General features: G+C 32.7%; 1 protein-coding gene across 2 annotated transcripts; it reads left to right on the top strand.

Moving 5' to 3' along the window:
* Positions 1-2,734: 2,734 nt before the first annotated feature.
* LOC116007610 lies at positions 2,735-14,186 on the top strand. 2 transcript variants are annotated; one of them, XR_004095300.1, is made up of 10 exons: positions 2,735-3,003; positions 3,119-3,233; positions 3,571-3,954; positions 4,498-4,761; positions 5,795-6,315; positions 6,404-6,528; positions 6,830-6,990; positions 7,080-7,637; positions 7,934-8,089; positions 13,898-14,186. XR_004095300.1 is itself a non-coding variant. In XM_031248332.1 (9 exons), exons 1-8 carry the CDS (start codon positions 2,816-2,818, stop codon positions 7,587-7,589), a joined length of 2,265 nt encoding a protein of 754 aa, XP_031104192.1. In that variant the 5' UTR covers positions 2,735-2,815; the 3' UTR covers positions 7,590-7,637; positions 7,934-8,045. The 2 variants fall into 2 exon arrangements, 1 of the variants encoding a protein (XP_031104192.1); XM_031248332.1 differs by lacking the exon at positions 13,898-14,186 and having other exon boundaries at positions 7,083-7,637; positions 7,934-8,045.
* The last annotated feature ends 9,841 nt before the right edge of the window (positions 14,187-24,027 follow it).

Here is a 24,027-nt window from a genome sequence, read left to right as displayed (position 1 = left end):
TCATTGGTCAAACCAATTACTTCTTGTTTGCTTATTTTCTTTAATATTTTTTAGTTATTTTTAAATTTAATTTTTTGTGTTTAATGGTACTTTTAATGTAGTTTCTTAATATATAAATTTTATATACTAATACTAAACTTAACATTGTGAAAAATTGAATTAAAAATAACTTCAATCAAGCCTCGTTAACCGAATCAGACACATAAAATGGGACGGAGGTAGTATAAAAGCTAAACCCATATAACAACAGGAGAACACCCCTAAATCTTGTACTCAGACCCATAACAATACAATCACAAACTCTTAGCAGTACAACTCTACATGTCTCTATCTACTTGTTTCCTTAAATATATTTTGATATTAATATTACCGTCACATATTAATTACAAAACACTCTCTTATGAGCTTTAAAATAATTACATTCTTAAGGCATGAATCCAAAATCTCAAGTTAAATGGAAAGAGACTCGTATTATTTCATCCACACAATTTTTAGTTGAAAATTCATAATTCCTTTTAATTTATCATATTTTGTTTACCTATAACATATATAATTATATTGTAATAATGTCAAAGTTAAATTACTATATCAAAATCATATACAGAATATTACGATACAAAAATTATATAATATCGAATGTAAAAGCATGCAAGTAGTAAAGTGTATATATGCACTTGTGTTATATAAAAGTTATATATGTAGAAGTAGTAATGAAAAGAAGTTGAGCATAACATGGTTGAGTGTTGGTGAGGATTTGGTTTAGGTGCTAATCAAGCCAGAATCTAGTTTAAAAGGAAGAGAGAGGGATTGTCTCAATGAATAGTTTTGTATTTGCCAACAAATTCTCTTTGTCTTCAAAAACAGACAGAATATAATGGCAACAAAAAAGCAAAAAAGACCCCCTAGTACAGTCGATAAGGAAATTCACAACCGTATTTCAATTGATTAGCACTTGCCTTTGTCTTAGATATTATTACTAACTTTATCGAGGAAATAGATCAATTTGTTTGATATATTATTCTAAAGCATTGGTCCATCCAGCAGCATTATAACTAGGGGTGTCAATGCGCATTGGTCTGCCTCATTAAACCCGTTTTACTGTAGGTTGAAATTTTTGCGAGTTGAGACGTAGATAGAATTTTTCAATCCTAACCCGCCAGCTGCCTTATGGGGGCTCACGGGCCCCGCAGGCCAATATCTTTTTTTTTTAGTTTTTAAATATTATATATATACCCTTTCAAAAAAAATATTTTATAAATATATATATATATATATATATATATATTTATTTATTTATTTATATTAAAAGTCTGACAGTTGGCCCGACCTGCACGGGCTAACCCTTGTAGCCCGTCAACCCACGTTCAATTCTGCGAGGCCTGCATTTTGTGAATAAAAAATGTTAGACCCTAACTTGCACAATCGTGGGAGTTTAGGATTGACCCATGAACACCAACCCATTTAATACTCTTAACTATAGTGTTTGGTTGGGATGAATTTGGGCGTAAAGGAATTGCAATTTTGTTAGTGTAAAGACAATTTTGCCCCTCCTCCCATACCTCTTGTTTTTAAAAAAAAAAATTTTTGAAAGAATTATTATTATTATTATTATTATTATTATTATTGAAATAATAATAATAACAATAATAATAATAATATTATTATTATTATTATTTGAAGGTATACTTATTATTATTATTATTATTATTATTATTATTATTATTATTATTACACAAGGGCATTTTAGTCATTCTGTTGCTTCTTACCTTTTAATTCCCTGTATTCCTATTCCTGCATACCAAAGACTGTAATTTTAATTCTACTTTATTTATTGAATTACAATTCCACCAAATTACAATTCTTTGCCCCCTAATTCCCTCCTCCCAACCAAACGCCATGTAAATGATGAAAACTCTTGTGTGTAAGATGATTATGCAAAGAGTGAGAACTGATTAGCAATTTATTCTGTAACAACTGTTACACGAGTTTTGATACTTAAAATTACAGCATGTTTGGTTCGCGGATTGAATTTTGAGGTAATAGGAATGTTATTCCATAAGGAATGGAATAGGTATGGAATAGAATAAGAATTGTATTCTATTGTTTAGTTAGCCGGAGGAATAGACTTTAGAAATTATATTACAGTGTTTGGTTGGTTTAAGGAATAGAAATGGAATATGTATTAAAAGATATAAATACCCTTATAAAATATGTAATAATAATAATAATAATAATATTCATATTCTAATTATATAGAGTTTATATTAATAACAATAATAAAAAAAATGAATAATTATAATAATATTAATTACAATAATAAGAAAAAATTAATAATAATAATAATAATACAAAAAATTATATATAAAATATATTTTTTAAAACACAAATAGGAGTTTTTAATCCCATATCGATAACTCAAGAAGAGGAGCTCATTTGAGCTCCTTTATATAAGAGAAGCATTGCTTCTCTTTTAAAATTAACAATAAGATGAGAAAATTTTAATTATTTAATGAGCTTTAATTATTCTTTTTCCATAAAACTGGAAATGTTATTCTATTTCAGACCTATTTCGCGAACCAATCGTGCCATGAGTGTGTAGTGAGCTAAGACTCTTTTAATGTATAAAAAAGTTTGAGAGTGAGTGTAGTAGCCGTGTAGGAATTATTGATCCTATAAATGGTCTTCAACCCACGTGTCATCTTCACACTTGAAGCCGCAGAAAAAGTCCGTTTTCTCTCCCGGCCGGGTCATGCTTTAAATTCATGTATCAATGTCTCTTTGTCACATAAACATTAATTAAACAGAGCTCCCAAGAATGTCAGCTTGTGATGGAGCTGCTGCTTCTGTGAGGAGCCTAAAATTTAGTGAAATATCAGAGGAGGACACCGTCAGAATCACTGTGGATCTTGTAGCTGCTGCAAGGAGGAATCTTGGGTTCCTAAAATTTATTGCAGAATCTCCCTTTCTTCACCAAACTCCGGCCATTCTTGAATCCATTAGAAGGTTTTAGTTTTTCATTTCCTTGCTTACTACAACACTTTCATCTCATAATCTGGGAATTTTTTATTTTTTATTTTTTCCATTTTTATGATGATTTCTGGGTTTGAGTTATGTGCAGATATGATCAGCTATGGATGCCCTTGATATATGAGCTCACAAATGGATCCACACCCCCCATGATTCTTCCTCCTGTTGATATTGAATGGGTTTGGTTCTGTCACTCCTTAAACCCTGTAAGTTGTGCCAAAAGCTCAATCCATTAATCTGCATTTTTGTTTTTTAGAAAATCTTGGAAAAAAAAGAAGAAGAATTTGCATTGATTTCTAGGGTTAAAATGAAAAATAGAGAATGACAATAATTGAACCAAGATAAAAGCTAGTTAGGCTTTCATGTAAGTTAGAAGTTAGTGGATGATTATAAAGTTTCCAACTTTCCCTTCTCATTTTTATCTCAAACCAAAAAAAAAAAAAAAAAGAGTTTATAAGATCAGCATACTTGTTTTAATTTTTATTTTAATTTAGGGTTTAGTAGTATTGTTTCTGGGTGTTGATAGAATAAACCTGATTTCAGGTGAGTTATAGGCAATATTGTGAGTCAAGATTCTCAAAAGTGATTGGAAAGGCCACCATTTTTAATGAAGAAAATGAAGATTATGCATTGAATAGATGCAGAGAAATTTGGCTATGTAGGTACCCATCTGAGCCTTTTGAGAATGAATGTGATTCAAAAGTGGAAAACCAGGTTTCCTCTATTCAGGAAGATCTGCTGGAGGAAGTATCCAAGCAGAGATTTTTGTACACTAAATTTACAGAGCCGTATTATTTCGAGATTGTATATCTCATAGCAGCAAGGCAGCGGTATAAAGGATTTTTGTATATGGTGCATAGATTTGCCGATAGCTGCTCCAAATTCGTGCCAACTTCGGATATTCTCCTAATGTGGTTGACCCATCAGGTCCGCTTTTTATCTCCCTCGTTGCATCTGAAACTTCATTTTAGCTCATGTATTGATTTGCTCTAATTAGCCTTCGTTATAATTTCTTTGATGAAAAAAGAAAGAAAATAATGGAGGGGGCTGTGTGAGGGTGTATCATTGAGAATTGATTATTCATTTAGAACAATGAAATCTACTCAATCCATTTTTAAACATCTGATCTTGGCATTATCTGGGAAAAAGAATATGTCATTATCTAATGACAGATCAGTTGCATTAGAAGTTAGAACCAACTTGTCTAATTTGCAATGGCCTTTATTGACATTGGCGAGCTTTTAAAAATTAAACACTACAGAATAAATTACTTGATTACGTTATTATAATAGAGTACTTGTTACGTTGTCGATTCCTACGCCCTCTCCCTCCATACTGTTATTAATATTCGTATTTTCATTCCAACGTCATAGTCATTATCTCGAGTTTTACTATATGTTTGTTAACATATATGTTACAAAGTATATGTGATTTGCTGTAATTAGTATGAGTTTTGGTTTTCTTTACCAGAGCTATCCGACAGTGTATGCATTTGATACCAAAGAGATAGAGAAAGAACTAACTAAAGTAGCGGGCACATGGGAGGTTGCGAAGAAATTAGAGATCGAAGAGACCAAGAAACTGTGGGAGAGGACGTTTGAACAACCATATGAGAAAGCGGGAGGCACAGCCATAGGAAAGGATGTTATGGTCAAGTCGCCTATCCAATGGGAAGTCACGGGCACCGATGTCAACACAAAATACAAGTCCATGCTACCCAGATTCTTACTAGAGGTCAGTTTGATCACAGCTTTAGCACTCTCCACTAGAGAATAGAAAATTAGTAATTTTTATTTTAATAAAAGTGAGACTCTGCTCTGCCCTATGAGAGTTGCTGGAGTGCATTGTCACAGGCTTTTCTCCCCAACTTTGCCTAAAATAATGGTTTGCTTCTAAAATATTTTGCCTTATCTGCAACGTCACAATTAGCTGTTCAAAAAAGCTATCTAACAACAATCATATCATGTTCACATAAAATAAAGTATACCCATATTTATATAAATTAGTATATGTAGCAGCTGGGTTTTTTTAAATATAGTTGTTATGTTGGGGAAATTGCAGAACTAATCCCTCAATTATAGAGATATAATCGAATTCATTCCTTGCTAATTATTTTTGCACAGTTAGTCCTCAACCTCAATGTTTTGACTATGTTGCAGAGTGGTCATTCAATTGTGAAAATTTTGTCATGTTATAATAATTGGGAGGACTAAAATTGCAATTTTAAGGACCAGATCTATAACTTGATTAAAATATGAGGACTAACTTTGCAAAAGTAATTAATGAGTGATGAGTCATATTTATAAATATAAATGTAATTGAGGTATCAAAGTACACCTTTTTTTCTTTTGTTTCTTTATGTTTTTACATTCACATTTGTTGATATATTTATTTTTGTATGTCCTTTGTCTGCTTTGTTATCTGTGGGCTGGTTTTGCTTCCTAGCACCAAATCACTATTGCACAGCAGAGTAGCCTTAGCCTATTGTAAATATCTGATCTAGTTATAAGGCTAAGGCATGATTAGAATCGTCCTTGCAAAATCAAGAAGTTTTTTTTTTTTTTTTTTGAAATACTCATAATTCTTTACAGGTAGTATCTGTTATATACTTTCTCAATCTTTTTCAGCCCAAAGAATCAAAGTCCCCACCACCCGGGTTTGATCCTGTGACTACCCATTTGAAATGATATCTTTTGCCTTCTTATTTTCCTCTAATTTGCATTTGTTATGGAATGAGTGACTGGATATATCTTACCTTATACTGCAGCTATGTGTAATGGTGAAACTAAGAACCAAAACCGAAATTGTGCAATGGAACATGTCAAAAGAGTTTTTGCGACTACGATGTGTAAGATGCCACAAAGAGCTGAAAATGGATACACCCGTATCCAACTTCACCTCAGACACATGGCACAAAGCCTGGCATCTTTACTGTGAATTTGGAACCAAAGGGGTGATTCTCGAGCTTCGTAGCCGTGGTGGCCGCTGCATTAAGGGAAGTAAGCTGACAGAAGGCGCAACATTTCTTTGGAATGATTTATTACGTGCACCCTCTCTTTCTCTAGTAACGGAGTTGGATCAGAAAGTGAGGATAGCTGCCTCAATCACTCCACCCGTTCAAGCATCGTACTTGCTGAAATGTGTCCCTGATCGGGTTACAGATGATTCGGGAGCAATGATATCGGATGTTATTTTGAAGCTGAACCACTATCGACCTCAGGAAGGTCGATGGTTGTCTCGAACTGTTTTAGACCACGCGGGCAGAGAGTGTTTCATCATTCGATTAAGGTACAAGGCCAATTTCAATTTTGTTTTCATTGTCCTTTGTGTGTCTGGATATTACATACCGCTCATGATTTCTCGACATCAATGGTAGAATCGGGGGAGGAATCTGGAGGAGAGGGGCGGAAACTCCATCAGCAGTGAAATGGGAGGACCGGATTATAGAAGTACGAGAAGGCTGTTGGTCATATGTTGCTGGTTCCATAGGAAGAGCTCCAGGTATGCAACTGATGAATGCCATATTGTTAGGATCAAGCGCTTACCAATTACCACTATGCCAAAAGCTATAGCTCCTACTGAATGTGCAACTTTATTTCCTGATATCCCTATCACATTTTCAAAAGGCAGGGTGCTTGACTTGGCCCTTTATCAGCCTCCGCTCAACAATCTCATAGCCACCTATTGCTGGACTTGGCCCGTTACTGGCCTCTACCCAACACATAATTTTCCATGTTTCTATGCTTGAAAGTTTCACTTCCCTTCCTAATTGATCATGCTTTTTTGTTGGCATCTAGTGCAGAGAAAATTGTGGGGACTGCTACACCAAAGGAACCACCAGAAGGATGCCATGCTTTATGGAACTTCTCTACAGGCAATGAGCTGTTAGTACAACGAGGATCATCAAATCACGGTTCACATTTTGCTTTTAGTCTAACAAATCACCAACATCCAGATTCAACGGTACACTTAAAAGAAAATGAAAAAAAAAAATCATATCTTTGATTCTTTGTCATTTCTTGATAGTTTTATAACAAATAGTGAAACTGCAGCAGGTAAAGTTGGTTGAAGGGCGGAAGATGGAGTATGAAGTGAAAGACGGAGATACAAAGGAAGTAGAGGATGAAGACGAAGGTGGGTTTTTGACAGTTGTTAGGTTCTCGGAGGACAACCCGACAGGAAAAGCCACCGGGCTTCTGAACTGGAAGCTACTGACGCTAGAGTTTTCGCCCGAAGAAGATGCAGTGATGCTACTTCTTCTGTGCATGTCCATAGTCAAAAGCGTGACAGAAATAAACAAGGAAGACATGGGGAGCCTGCTGATCAGGAGAAGAATAAAGGAAGCGAAACTAGGAAACAGAGATTGGGGCTCGGTCATTCTCCACCCTTCTTCGTATTCTCGTTCCCTTTCTTCCCCTCATGTTCAGCCTTGGTACTGGCACGCCAAGGCCTTGATGGGGTTGCAAGAACGAGATAAAGTCCCCAGGCCAACTGCTCCATTGCTGACATATTCCCAGGCAGAAGGAGGCGATAATTTGTACAAGCGGGGTATAATAAATTAAAATGGCATTCAAGAATTCTGCAGATTTGTGATCACCACCACTTGTAAGGTAAGAGACAGTTTGGTTTAGCCACTTTCCATGAACATAATATAAGGTAAAAGAGCCCTCACAGGCTTAGCTCATTGGTTCAGTAGGCAGTATTTGGGAGAAGAAACCCGAAATTCGGCAGCGGCAGTGCGGGATTATGCCCAAAGTGGGCAAATCTCTTGTGCACACTAGCATTTGACCATGCCTGCTGAGCCACTGAGTTACCGTGATTTACATCTTCCCGAATACTCTATCGAGCTGGGTGTAGGGGACCATTTTGGGAGAATATAAGGTAAGAGAGTTTTGTTTCTTCTCAGATGAGGCAAGCAAGAGATGGAAATAAGTAAAGATTGCAGCTTCGAGTGCTTGCTTCTAGGACTCTACCCAGGGGAACATTTCTACATTTGGGACATGATCTTTCTTGGAAAATTTATGAAAACTCTCTGATTGTTTTCAGCAAGTTTTCTGAGAAGGTTAGTTGACAATTAATATTTATGCATATTTAAATAAAAATATTTAAAAATACAATGATATACATTTTTATATTTGCCCTATCTTTGCATTTAGTATCTTAGGTTGTAATTTTTTGTTTCCGTAAAGGTCTATTTAAAGCAAGAGAAATAATATTGTTTAGAATTAATGAGGTCATTTTATTGTTTGTGTGTATAGGATGTCTAAAATGCAGTTGAATGAATGAATTGAATTGGTTTTTATGGTAGGGTAGTGTCTCCAAAGTTAGATGGTTTATGGCATAGGTTTAGTGTCATACTAAAATTTTAGCAATAATATTGAGTCATTTCCATTTTTGGTCCTACTGTTATTAGGGCATTGCCAATTTTAGTCCACTTCATTAATTTTTGCCACATTACGACCAGTCTTATTTAGTTCTTGCCACTTTTAGTCCACCGTTAAATTTTTTGTCAAAAAACCGCCCAAAATAGGGGTATTTTGGTCTTTTCATGCTTTGATAATCTCCTCAACCCTTTGTAGTAGTTTTCCTTACACATTTTCATCCAATGAAGATGTCTGACAAAAGCATGACTTTGTAATGTAGCTCACATGGCTTTCGCTGGACCTCTTCATTGGATGAAAATGTGTAAGGAAAACCACTGCACCGGGTCAAGGAGATGACCAAAGCATGAAAAGACAAAAAATACCCCTGTTTAGGACGGTCATTTGACAAAAATTTTAACGGTGGACTAAAAGTGTCAAGGACTAAATAAGACTGGCCGCAATGTGGCAAAAATTAATGATGTGGACTAAAATTGGCAATGCCCCAATAACAATAGGACCCGAAATGGAAATGACTCAATAATATTCAACAAATCAGTAAATAGTAAATGCATGAATATATATATATATATATATATATATATATATATATATATATATATATATATATATATATACACCATCTTTTAAGAAGAGAGTTTCAACTTTTGCTTAGGGGATCTGATTTAATTAATTAATGTCTTGAGGCTAATCAGTTTGTGATATTAATTTATTTGAAATTTGAAATTATTTGTGTCCAATGGGTATTGTGAATTAGTTATAATTTTGATTTAAAAGCCCTCAATTGCTACTGAAAGATAGTTTTGGGTGAAGCCCCTTTTTTTACCCTAGCCGGCAAATAACTACAGGTGAACTATTTTAGGTTATTCATAGTTGAGCGCTTCAATACAAGAAGCCCAATATGTAATTTTGACTATGAGATTTAGTTATAAGTTGCCAATTATCCAAAGGGGGTAAGTTGGTTTTACTATTTGATTGCAAAAATGTTGTTGATCAAAAAGTTTACTCATACTCTGCAAGAAGAGAAGAGAATAACTAAATATGTTGATTAGTTAGTAAATTTAAAACAAACAAGTAATTGGAGAACAGTGGTGTTACACAAACTATCTATAATATTTAGAAATTAGCTAATTTGATTAAAGAACAAATTTCATTTTTAGTCCATGACTATTGATTTAATCTTATATGGAAATCCGGAAAATGACTTTCTGAAAGTCATTTTTTGGATTTTCTTGTGTTTGGGTATTCAAAGAAAATAAAATCAAATGAAAATATTCATTCTGTTTAATGCATAAAATTTAAAAAAATATCCAACTTGGCTGAAAATATTTTCCTAGATTTTTAGTTAAAAGACTCGTTTAAATTCTTTATTTTCCTATATTTCTCATCTCTTTTCAAACTAGTTTCCATATTTTTATTGTCACCACCATTACTTTTTTTAGTACTATCGACTTTGTTACAATACAATATCTATTCATAACACCACCACCATCACTTATGACACTTTCTGGATTTTTTTGTTGCCGCCACTTCTTATTATTATTATTATTATTATTATTATTATTATTATTATTATATAACAAATCATATATTTTCAAAAAAAAAATATAACAAATCATATGTTCATTTTCAAGAAAATGACAGGAAAATAAAATATAATGTAATTTTTTAATTTTCAACCAAACAGAAAAAAGATAATTTTCTGGCATTCAACCAAACACTAGAAAATTAAAATACTTTATGAAAAAAAAAACAGCCATTTTCTAGAAAACATTTTTTTAGGTTTTCAAATGAATCTTTAATTTTTTTTCATCACATCTTTATCTTTCATTTACTTGTTACAATTAATTGCTATTTAAATTCCGGCATTAATCAAGAGGAGTAACATGTAATTTCATCATTCAATTATAAGAGTTTACAAAAGAGAGATAAAATACGTATTAGAACAAGATGCTTGAATGGTGAAATTATATGTTAACAATTTTTATTAAACGATTGACTGATGCGAATGTAAATTAAGGACTAATTGTGGTAAAGAAATAAAAGTTAGAATGTAATTAGATAAAATTAAAAAGAATGACTAAATATAGCAATATCACACTAATCAATACCTAAAATTGAATTTTGCTGTTTGACTAATCATACACAATTAAATACCCTTAAAATAACAAAACAATTTTCTCTAAACATAATAGAAAATAACGGAGTTCTTTTTTCTTTTATCAACTTAATTAAGAAAGCAGACCAAAATCACCTAAAATTTTGAATTTATCTAACTACTAGGAGCTAAATTAATGAACCGTACACAACATTAAGCTAAGGTATAAAATGAAAATTTTCCGGACCGAAATGTGGAGGCGTGTAGGCTGGCCAATTCCTCCTTTTTCACAAGAAAAAAGAAAATAAATTATATTTGGATGGATCGTAGTCCGTAGAAGCGTATTGGGAACATCACTACGTGATGGTTGACATGCAATGCATGGTCCTCAACATTATGCAATCACTTTTTTTTTTCTCTGAAAATGGGTCAACAACGTAGATACCACTCACTTTTGCTTGTCTTTGATTGGATGTGATGATAAGCTATCCACTATGGATGGGGAGCGTTTGCAAGAGATTTTGCATCAATTGCTTATCATTTTAATTTCGCAATTATCATTCATCTTTTAAAAAAATGAAATTATTATTGATTTAATAGGTATATAATAAGTATATTTATAGCTCGCAAAAATAACTCATTATTAGTTGTTATGAATAGTCCATTGGCAAATGTAAGGAGTGAGATAACACTTACCAAGAAATATGACTCATGCCCAACTCATGGCGAAAGATGACACTAACCCGTCAAACTGATTAAGGTAGTCAATTAGTAACAGTACGTCAGGAGCTGAGCAAAGCACATAGTTGTACTAAGCGCAAGACAATTATTAGAGCACCACATTGTCAAGGTGCAGCAATTATGGAGGGCAACACACTTATGAAGGAGATTAGAGATGCAATTATTAGAAGGCCATTGTGCTCATTATTATAACCGTTATAGTTACTAGTCATTGTATAGTATAAAAGCTTAGACCTTGTGATAGCAGGGGGGATATGCTCAATCTTGTACTGAGAACTTAAGCAATACAACTTGTCTTTCTTTACTGCACATAAACATTTTCGGTAATATTTCTTACCGTCATTGGTGCTTTCATTGAGAGTCCGAGATCAACTCTCAAGCAAGCTATCACATACGTCTTTCTTTCTCATCAACAAGCTCTAAGCAATGGCGTGATCTGGATCATGCAACTCCCATGGTTCCCGCATCATGAACCCCAATGACAACGCTAGTGGACACACCCGATCGACAAACTCACATGATCTCTGCAACCAACTCTATAACAGTCGTGGTAGGAAGCATCAAGGGCTCGGAGCACCAGTTTCGCCTATGGACCTCCAAGCAAGTGTCTAGGCCATTCAACAAGTAGTAGCGGCACTAACCCACTTAGTTGTAGGGGTGCAGAATCTGGTTCCCCTAGTGCCACTCCAATACGAAGTTGAGGTGATATCATCGCGGCAAGAGAGAACCCAACTATGAGAAGCAACCTAGGGATGAAGGGCTAAGGGCCAAGGAAAACGTACAGAAATAATGCATGAGGGTATCTAAGGAGGTGGGTTAGCTAGACAACCTGTCGGTTCCAGGTCCGTCCTAGAGTGGTTGGGCGAAAGGGTGTTGGACTAGGAAAAGTTAGGGCCACACTAGGAGCCAATAGGCCACCAGGGGTGAACATTCCTAACACTCAGAAAGGGTATGTGACTCAGGTGGGCCAACCCCACACAGGCTCACCGTACAAAGACCAACCTCGAGCAGGTAAGATGATATGACCAGGCACCTTCATAAAAAGATTTTAAAAAATAGATAAGAGAGTGGAGGCCAAGGAGTAATTAGCCAAACCTGAAGTAAGGATGGTAGCACCATTTACTCTGAGTAAAATGGATGTTCCCCTACCTAAGACTATAGGCTTCCGGACATCAAGGCCTACACCGGTGCTGCTGGCCCGCATGTACATATGACAAGGTATAAGGCGACTATGGTGATGACACGACCTAGGATTGGTTTAACACAATTCCGAATGGGTTAATACGAAGTTTCACCGAGCTGTCAAACAGCTTCTTGACATATTTCTCTAACAACAATTTGAGTATGAATCATTTCCATTTTTTGTCCTACTGTTATTGGGGCATTGTCAGTTTTAGTCCACTTCATTAATTTTTGTCACATTGTGGCCAGTCTTATTTAGTTCTTGCCACTTTTAGTCCACCGTTAAAATTTTCGTCAAATGGCCGTCCAAAATTGGGTATTTTTGGTATTTTCATGCTTTGGTCATCTCCTTGACCCTTTGCATTTTCCTTACACATTTTCATCCAATGAAGATGTCCAGCAAAAGCCATGTGAGCTACATTACAAAGTCATGGCTATATGATCATGTATTGGCCCAATACCAACTCATATGGAACAACAACGAATTCAAGAAGATAAGTGAGAAGAATAAGCGCAATAGGAATTCAGATTGTGGAGGAATAAGTCCATCATTACATACTGCAGGTTCTAACCCTATCACTGAACATAGAAGAAGACTGGTAAGATGTATACCATCAATTGATACAGCATTTTAATAAACTTTATACTAATAAGTATTATTTATACTATTGTTGAATAGAAAGAAAAGCTTGGAAGTGAACCTACTCACACAAAAGTATTTAATGCTACACACAAACTTAAACGGGGAGGAGGATATGTATGCCAAAAAGCACAACAAGTAATGGTAAGATCTCCTGCCATATGTTTTCTACATTTCTTCATCCCAAGTTAAATGAATACCGATCCTTTGTTGATCTCCTACCATATGGTTTTTGCATTTCAGTGCTTAGGGAATGAAAAGAGTTGTTTTTAATTTTGTGTTATAATTGATATTAGATGCCAAGGACTATATACCTTATGAAGTAATGATCATATTTTTGCTCTAGAGTTTTAGGGAAACAAAACTTAAATCATCCCTGATAGATTGGGAGTAAGGATGTAAGGCCTGGTTGGGTTTCTCTAACTAAAGTGTTGTTGATATGATATTTCAAGATTCTATAGTTTTCATACTTAAGTGACACTGAAACATTTCGGATTTTGTTCTAACTGCTTTTTCTGAACTTGTCATTGTTAAAATGATTTTTTTAGTTGTTTAACTCATCACACATGCCATCTTCTGCACATGTAACAACATGCTCAAATTTTCTGAAAAACATAAACATTTTCCTCCCCCATTGATGAGGTTGAGAAAGTTTAAACAATAATGTATGTTGTGCAACTAGAGCATTCACCTTTGTGTGTTTCTGATCTAAGAGTTTCCTTCTGACTTTCCTTCTTTTTTCTTGTGTACATTATCTACTTATTATGGTCTTTATCGCACATTGTATGTGAATCTATTATGAAGTTATTTCTTGTTTTATTTTTTCAGAAAACTGTGACCAACTTGAAGCAAACACAACCTCAAGTGGCAGAATCAGCAGTGTGGTTGGAGGCCACTAGTGGTGTGAGGAAAGGGGGTACGTTTCAGGATTTGGGTCGGATACCGCATACTACTTCCCCGAAGCTATGATACACAGGAAAGCAAATATCAGGCCATCAACTTCACATACATCTTGCGACTTGGATTAAGCAATTAGAGGAGCAAAATCGAGTGATGCAACAACAAAAAGAGGATATGCAGGAGGAAAATCGGAGTATCCGTGAGATCGTCCAGAAAATGAAAGCAACACTTGCCCACTTTAGTGCAAATCTTAGTAGTCATGATCAAGATCCAAACAACAATAGCTCCAATGACGATACACTACCCCCTCCACCTCCGATGATGATATACACTATCCCCCTCTGGTCAAGATTAGATAGAATGCTATTTGAATGTTTTGAAAATCTGTTTTGGATGGTGAAACATAGCTGCAAACAATAGCTGTATTTTTTTATGGTGAAGCAATTGCTACACCTTGGATTTAAATGATTGACTCCCTTGAATTGTTAATATTGTGGTGTTGAATTTAAAATTGTAGTGTTGAATTTTAAAATGTGGTGTTGAAATTTGTATTATTATAAAAAGATTTTCACGATATTTGACAATTGTATATGCAGTAAGATTTTTGCATGATTTCTGTTAGTAATAACAGTGGTCGGTAATTCAAAATTTAATTTTTCGTAGTAGATCTTACTGACAACTAGTGGACGGTAATTCCGACCAATTACCGACCACGAGTGGTAGGAAATATGCTCTCTTTATCGGACGAGGTTCCATCTATGTTTCTGACGTCCTAAAAAAGAACTCGGTATTTCTTACCACCTTGACTAGTGGTCGGTAATACCGAGGGCCTTTTTTCTGAACCCAAAAAGTGGTCGGTAAGTTTGTGCGGAAACAGTGTTTCCGACCGGAAATCTCCCTTTTCCAACCACTTTTTGGTGGTCAGAAAAATGAATATTTCCAGCAGTGGGAGCACGTTGTGTGGATTATTGTACTAAGAAAGAATATATTAGTGCAATCCTTCACAAGTTGTGAATAAGAGTGGAGTAGACTTTGTTAATAGTCGAACCACTATAAAAATCTCTATCTCTATCTCTATCTCTCTTTACTTACGCATCTCTATTATTGCATTGCATATCCTAGGCCAAGCCTAACGTTTTACATCTATTTTCCGCTGCATTTATCGCTCTGACCAAGTATTATCTCTAAAAAGGTAATTACTCGTGAAGAATTTTTTCCCCTCTCCCTCTAGACTCACTTAGCTACTCATTGGGGCCAACATTGAATGAATGAATTATAATTAAAATAAATGGAAAAACAACAAAAATTAATTTATATATTTTTAGTTATCATTTTAATTAAATGTAATTATATTTATTTAAATTAATTTTCATTACAATTATAAATTTGTAATTCAAATAAATAAAGAAATAATTAAAATATAAGATAGTTATGGTGGGTCCAAAAAAACGTAGAAAAACTTAAAATTAATATGAAAAAGGTTTTTGAGATTGAGTGAGATAGTGGATAATGAGGTGGATGCTTGAGCACACAAAAAACTTGAGAAAAACTCAAACTATTGAGGAGGGCCTTAGAGCAGCTCCAATGTGACGCCAAAACGGTAAACTCCAATGGCAATCCACCCTATATGGCGCGACACTATTCATCAGCTCCAAATTAATTATGGAGAGGAAAGTTACCATTTTGCCCTTACTTCTTTTTATAACTCTAAATGTATCCTTTATCTGTTTTATATGTTTTTTTTTTATTTTGTTAAATACTTATATTTAAAGTTTGTATTATTAAATATAAATTATACCATTTTAAAGATCTCATTCAGACGATCGAAACAATGCTAAAAATTTCAAATACATCAAACATATCTAGATGTTTTATGCTATATTATTATTGTGAAATAAAAAAAAATTCAAAAATATTGTTAAATTAGATTTTTTTTAATTATTAATATTATAAAAAAAATTAATGTTAATAAAAATTATTATTTACATCACAAGTTATATTTTATATTAAACTAATGAAGTTCGAACTAAATTATATTAAACTAATTAAATTCAAATTAATAATTAAAAAACTAAATTTTTTTAGTATAGAAATTTGGTTTTTTGGTGTTTTAATATAAAAATATGATTGAGAATATTTTTTTAATGTAACATTTAGTATTTTGATGTTAAGTGGATTAGAATTGGCCTCAGTGAGAACTAAATATCAATGGAACATAGTGGGGAATCCTGTTCTAGAAAGGGAAGGACAAATTGCCGGGGAGTGGTCCCCACGCACCACATCACCAACCAGTCAGATTCCGCGGAATAAATGCTTTTACGTTTTAAAAAAAAAATTTTTTTTTGCGGAAGAATGTACGATTGCAGATAGGTACGGTCTCTGCACGTTAGCTGGTCTCCCGACGCCAGCTGCGAAAATTTCACTCAATCTCTAATTCATTGCATCGCCTAATGTTTTTATATTTTACTTTTTATATTACCATAATATATTTTTATTAATTTTCTAAAATAAAATATTATTTTTTATTCTTTCTCCCGTGAAATTAAATACATTAAGTTAAATCTTGCCAAACACCTTGTGGTCTAGTGTCACCCGGTGGGTTCGAGCCTCAGTACTCTTTGTGCTTCAGTAGGTTGAGAAAGTAGCTATGAACAGATACTACATTGTAACGGAGTTAGTAGTACTAAAAAAAACACTTAAGTTTAAGTCTTCCGAAAATTATGACACGGTCAGGTTTAATTATAAAATTTCAATTTAACCTCTAAATTTCAATTTAACCTCGTAGTTCTTCAATTTTCAAATTACACCACCAATGGTCTTTCAACTTTCAAGTTAACTATTTATGATCCTTTAACTTTCAAATTTTTAATCAGTCATGGTCTTAACTTTGTCCTTACTTAAACTAATGGAAGGACCACAAGTCATTAAATTAAAAATTTAAGACTAATGTGTTGTTTGGTTGGATGTAGTTGCAATTCAATTACAGCACAATTCTTTAGCCACCCAAATTACAGTGTTTGGTTTGAGGGAATTACAATTCCCTCATTTTGTTGAATTGCAATTCATACCCTCCTGACCAGTTGGCCTCCTCTATATGAATTGGGGGAAGAAAAGGGAAAAGGGAAAAAAAAATCTTTTTACCCTTCATTATTATTAGTATTATTATTATACAATGACATTTTAATCTTTAGCAGAAACTTGTGTGTAACCGTCTCATCGTGAGACGGATCGGGTCAAGGTGAAAATGTAATAGTTATACGCACAAATATCATACTTATATGCTTAAATGTAATACTAATCAAGAATAAAATTTTTGTTACTTATAATTTTAATGTAATACTTTTAAGGGAAAATGTAATACTTTTACATTTCGATTTAAAAGTATTACATTTTTCCTCAAAAGTATTATATTTTTCTTTATAAGTAAGGAGAACATTACTTATTATGAAAAATGTAATATTTTTGATGAAAAATATAATACTTTTACATCAAAATACAAAATTGTTACTATATATTTTTCTTCAAAAGTATTACATTTTACTTTATAAATGACAAAAATTTTAATCCTGATTAGTATTACATTTGGGCATATAAGTATGGCATTTGTACATATAAGTATGGCATTTGCATGTTGATTCAACCCGATCTGAATTGTCTCACAAATAAGGATCCGTGAGATGATTTCACACAAGCGTGACCCTTAATCTTTATACCACTTATTTCCTTCTCATTCTCAATAATTCTATTCCTCCTACCAAACAATATAATTTGAATTCTTACTTTATTATCACCTTATTCTTTTTCCACCGAATTGCAATTCCTTTTCCCCTATTTCTTTTTTACCAGCCAAACTCCCTGTAAACGTGGTAATGTCACTATATTCGGAGGATCTTAACTAATATATTAGTACATTTTTACAATACTATGTAAGATTGTAAGAGACTCGATAAAAAATGTGTAACAGAGTATTAAAAATTAAATTGAGTTAATACCTGATTTGATCACTTGACTATTAAAATTTTATCACTTTGGTCATCGACTTTCAAATTTGTTCAATTCCATCCCAACTAGGCAAGTGTTAACCAAAATAGTCCTAAACAGAACTATTCTGGCTTGGACAAAGAATTATTTTAGGCAAAAATAATTACATAGTTGAAAATAAAATTGAGTTTTTAAAGTTTAACACCAAAATGGTAAAATCCTAATAATTGAGAGATCAAATCGAATATTAACTCAAATTAAAATGGTAACTTTATTTTTTACTAATCCTCCCAACCAAACAACCGCTAGTTCTGGTAGATGCATATCATTTCCCTGTCACAATCACCCTTATGTCCCTCTGGGCTATGGCTATGCTGCGTTTGAGCCGTGAACGTAGTACATTTTCTGTACTCAGATCTGACGTTCTTGGTCTTTGCATCTTCACCCTTGGTTTCTGATCAGGACAAGCATTCTAGGGTCTAGATTTGTTTGACTTGAAATCCGCCATCCATGTTGGATATAGTGGTCCAATTTCAGATCTGACGCTATCCGGTTAGAGTGTTAGACACAGCTTATTATTCCGTATTATTTTCAATTTTACTTTTATGATTGACATTAATTTAATCAGATTTAGCATTTAGATTTTTAAAAATAAAACAATGTTGGTTCCAAAGTAAATGGAATTTAATTGATATTTAAAATTTTAAAGAAAACGTAAGTAAATGTGAAAATATTAAGGATTATCTACTTCTACTCAATGTAAATCTACTGATCTACTAAATTTAATGAGATCCAATACGCAAATTATGCTGTGGACCTGGGTCCAAAACTACATCGTTTTGTCTTCTTTTTTTTTCTTTTTTTTTTTAAAAAAAAATTAGTAAACATATTGCTGAATATTGAGTTGCCCAAAAATGTGTGAATGTAGAGGTTTCAAAGTGTGAATGTAGAGTATAGAAATCGTGAATGTAGACTTATGATTGTGTGAATGTAAAGTCCAGAAATGTGTGAATGTGAATGTTTCAAATTGTGAATATGGAGTACAGAAATCGTGAATGTAGAGTTATGCATGTGTGAATCTGTATTAGAGTTAAGAAGTTCTAGCAACTTGTAGCCCTGTAATGTGTGAATGTGGAGTTCTCAAGTTGTGAATATGGAGTATAGGACCTATCTGTGAATATAGAGTTTTGAATGTGTGAATGCATACAGTGGTAATATAGTTACTAAACATATAATTCTGTAATGTGCGAATATGGAGTTTATAAATTGTGAATGTAGAGTATAGTGTATGTGAATGTAGAGTTTGTGTTCCACATTTGAGGCCAATATGTTAAAAAAAAATGCGTCATTTTTGGACCCAGGTCCACGGCATAACTACTGGATCCAATAACATTAGGCCTATAACGGGAACTAAAAAAAATATTGGTCCAATTATTTGTTAAAATGAATTATTCATATTATTTTGAATTTAGTATTTTTATTGTTTTTTCTACTTTATCATCTATTATATTATTTACTTTTTCTAAATACTCCGCGTTAGTGTAAACTTTAGTAATAAAATATTCCGTTAACTATTTATTATTTTAATTTACTCATTGATTTCCTTAAAGAAGATCTTAGGTTTGAACCTCATCTCAATCAGAATTGGCATAATTGTTAAACATATATTATAAAGGCAAAAGGGTCAAATAGATCCATGTATTAACACTGATTGTTCATCCAACACCATGAATTAAAATATGATTCATCTAGGTCATTATACTCCTAATTATTTTTCATCTAGCATTTTTAGCCTATTTCTAACAAGTAACCCTTCTTATTTGTTGACATGGAAAAATAAAATAATAAAAAAATGATGACATGTTATTTATACGAATGTTTTAGATGATTTCTATCTTATTTCATTAATGAAGAAAATGATTTCTTGCAATGAAATAGGGTAGAAATCAAAGTTGTTATATAAAGTTTTATGTATTTGGGTAAATTTTATTATTTTTTAAAAAATAATTTAATTTTCATATATCGATTTTCATGGAATCTCATTGCTGAATGACGGTAAATACCTCGCTATACATATACTACACTGTAGTTGGAATTTTATATAGCAACTTTGATTTCTGTCCTATTACATTGCAAGAAGTCATCCAAAAATACAATATCTTAGGTTATTCAATTATCCAAAAATCTAAAAATATTAATTTATTTTTAAAATAAAATAAAATTTACCCAATACAATATCTTAAGTTATTATAAAAATAATTTAATTTTCATATATCGATTTCCATGAAATCTCATTGCCGAAAGATAGTGAATACCCCGCTATACATACACTGTAGTTAAAACTTTATATAATAATTTTGATTTCTACCCTATTTCATTGCAAGAAATTATTTTTTTCACTAAAGAAATGGGGTAGAAATCATCCATATAAATAGTATGTCATCATTTTTTCTAATTTTATTTTTCCATGTCATCAAATTAGATGGGTTACTTGAGGCTAAAAATGCTAGATGAAAAATAATTAGGAGTATAATGCCCTAGATGGACCATATTTTAATTCATGGTGCTGGATGAACAATCAGTGGTAGTACATGAGTCTATTTGACCCTTTTGCCTATTATGAATATGTTAGACTGTATTAAAAAAATATACAATATAAAATTTAACATTAACTTTGGGGAATCAATTAGCCAAACTATGTACATAGAATTCAAAGTTAAGCATTAAAGATTACAAATAAGGAACTTTGAAAATCATTTTTCTTGCATATTTTTAAAAACAAATCTAGGTTAGTTTTTTTTTTCCAATGTTTTCATTTAAGTAATCTTATTTTGATTATTTAGAATATGACTCAATATTTTAATTATAGTTTTTGAATTATGGGAATGATTTAGGTCATTATGATATTAATAATTTATGTTCGTATTTCTATAATGGTACTGTAGACACAGAAATTTTGATGGAATTAAATTGGTTATTAATATTGGACCGCATATTATTTGAACTTGTATATCAATTAATTAAATTAATTTGGGTTATGTTATTTGCCTAATTAATTTAATTATTTGATAAAGATTTAGTCAAATTATATTTTATTATTTAAGATATTATAGTTGTGATAGGATCATGAACCTAGACATTATGGTGACTAAATACATTTTGGATAACTCTTTATATTATCTCAAATATTTATTTATTAATTTTGAGATAATATCAAGGAGTTCTATATGGAGTGGGAATCTCACATTCTCACCCCTATAAATAGAGCCATTCATTTCATTCTCAATCATCACTTGAAACTCCACTCCTCTCTAGAGTAAAGATTTCAGAAGTCATAAAGAAGCCCAAGCTCGGCAAAAGAGGATCAAACAATTCAAGTGATCTAAGTCAAGCTAAAGTTTGAAAATCAAGTCACATCCCCGGAGGGAGGCCCTTTAGAGATTTTGTACCCGCGCACTTTGAAATTTAAATATATATACTTTTCACATTTTCTTGTTAACAGATTTCGGCACTTCAAAAGAACAAGCATATAAGTTCTTCTATGAAAATCAAGTCACATCCCCGGAGGCCCTTCAGAATGAATTGGGGACGCCCTTTTATGGGAAAGCAAGAGCAGCCTCTGGTAATGCAATCTATTTGAATCCTTCATCGGATTGAAGGAAATTATTTTCTCGGTCTATGAGTTATGCTCTATCAAAGTATGCAAATTCTGCATTGAGATCTAATCTTTCTGACCCGTAAATGAAGCGTTGTTTTTTCCTTGATGATCCAGAAAGTGAAGGTAATTCTGATTCGAGTTAAGTCAAGTCAACTAAGTGGAGAATAAGAGGATTTCCTGATTTTGTACCCGCGCACTTTGAAATTTAAATATATATACTTTTCACATTTTCTTGTTAACAGGTACAACTGTATATTGCTTTACACATATTATACTACTCCGTATTATTTTTTATTGAACAAAATTGTTCTTACATCATTAAAATTCCATACATACATACTTACTTACATACATGATCAAATGTGAACTAAATTTCTCGTGATATGTGTAAACTAATTTGATCCATCCATTTAGGATGATCATTGACTAAAAAATGACAGGTCAATTTTATAAATATTAGTAAGGGAATCAACTTAGGAATTTCATGCATTTATTTCTTTAATATAACAAAACTAATTAAATTGTAAGATGTAAGATGCTTTAGAAAATATCTTCATTTTTTAAAGTAACTATGTCATTTATCAGCACCTTCAAGGGGCGGGGGTGGGGGAATCATATAAATTGAGAGACACGTAACAAATGAGCAAGAATTTAGCATATCTTTATTGAAATTCAGGTGCACAAAGTAAGAATTTCAACCTTGGATGAGTTGCCAAAAGTTCTCTAAGCACTGGTTTGAAGTCCGCCTACAGTCATTTTGATCAATTAAACACCACATCACCAATTTTTATCATTTTTGTAGTGAAATCAATGCATCAAGACACACAAAGCATCAATGAATCACTTGCTTTTTGTGTTTACATATTTAATTATTCTCCAACAGTAAAATGGAGAATTTGATGAAGTAAATTAAATTTTCTTGATCTAAAAAGACCCCACTCCACTTGAAATGTTCATAACAAATCCTCATATGAGAGCTATATAACTACAAAATTAATAAGGATAGAGATGTCATGATTTTAATGGATTTCATGAAGCTTTTGCTGCATAAACCTAGTTTTAATCCACATACAGATTGCCACAGAGCAACAAAGCCAACATTATGTAGAACATGATTACTTACTCCACTGGAATTGATGTTACTGTAAAACTCATTCAAGCTTGAAATTGATTCTTTGATGATGAAGTCACTAATTGCATCTAATTGGTCAGCATCTGTTGTGACTTCATCAACTTTGTGGAGTATTGAAGCAAACGTAGGAGATGAGAGAGTGTCAGCAATTGGTTGAGTCTTACCAGCCAAGATCTTTTATTCCTAAGACATTTAATTCACTCGTACTTCTTCCCTCTTCAACTGATTCCATCACGATAAGTGGTGGCTCTTGCTTAATAACAACAATGTTTCTAGTTCAATCTCCTTTGTTTTTTCAAATAATGCAAAAAGTTTAGCATAATTGCAACTTCATACAACCCAAATTTCAAGATTGATTCCTCCAGTGTTTTTTAGTTGAGCGAATCACAATGAAGGTAGTGTGCATCATTGGCTCCCTTTAGCTTAGTACTCTCTTATATTATCTTGCATTCATAGACTTTGAATTACCGATTTAAATAAATAAATTATACATTCAATTACCTCTGCATTATCATTTTCTATATAATTTTGTATTGATATACCTAGAAGGACTTATTTAAAAATAAACATTGGCGGCATTATCTCATTTGCGCAATGCGCGTGAAAAATTAGTCAACTACAATAAGTATTATTTCAACAGAAGTCCATTGTCTTTGATGGTAATTCTAAATTTAGTCCCAAATTATCGTTTTTGTCGTTTTACATACTGACGATCGTATTTTGGACACTTGTAGTCTTTCTAATGACTTTTCCGGTAAAATCCTATTGTAGGCAAAGGTATTTTTATATGTTCAATTTTTAAATTATTTTTCTGAATGAGTTAATTCTAGCATAAGTCCATTATCTTTGGTGACAATTCTAAATTTAGTTATAGACAATAATTTTTTTTTCATTTAACACCTCAAACTATCGTATTTTGGACACTTTTGGTCCTTCCAATGAAACCATAATTTAAGAAAGGGTATTTTTTGATGGCAAAGTAGATGCTTCTTTCTTTGAAAAAAAAAAGGCGCAAAAACCCCGAAAAAAATTGAAGAGATGAAAAATGCTCTTACCTAAAAAACTCTACACCATGTTTTAGATTATGATTGAACTCAATAGATTATTGATTTGCGTATTTTTAGTTATGTTATATATCATAATATAAGTTTGATCTAAATATCAAAATTTGAAACTTTAAAGTAAAAGTTATATATATAACATTTCATTCAAATGAATATATTTAAAAATATTTTAAATATTAGCTCGGAATAATATTATTTAAAAAGTAAACTTAATAGGTTTTTG

Source organism: Ipomoea triloba, chromosome 15 (genome assembly GCF_003576645.1).
Source record: "Ipomoea triloba cultivar NCNSP0323 chromosome 15, ASM357664v1".
Lineage (NCBI taxonomy): Eukaryota > Viridiplantae > Streptophyta > Magnoliopsida > Solanales > Convolvulaceae > Ipomoea > Ipomoea triloba.
The sequence above is the reverse complement of the archived record's forward strand: the minus strand, read 5'-3'. Positions and strand labels throughout refer to the sequence as shown.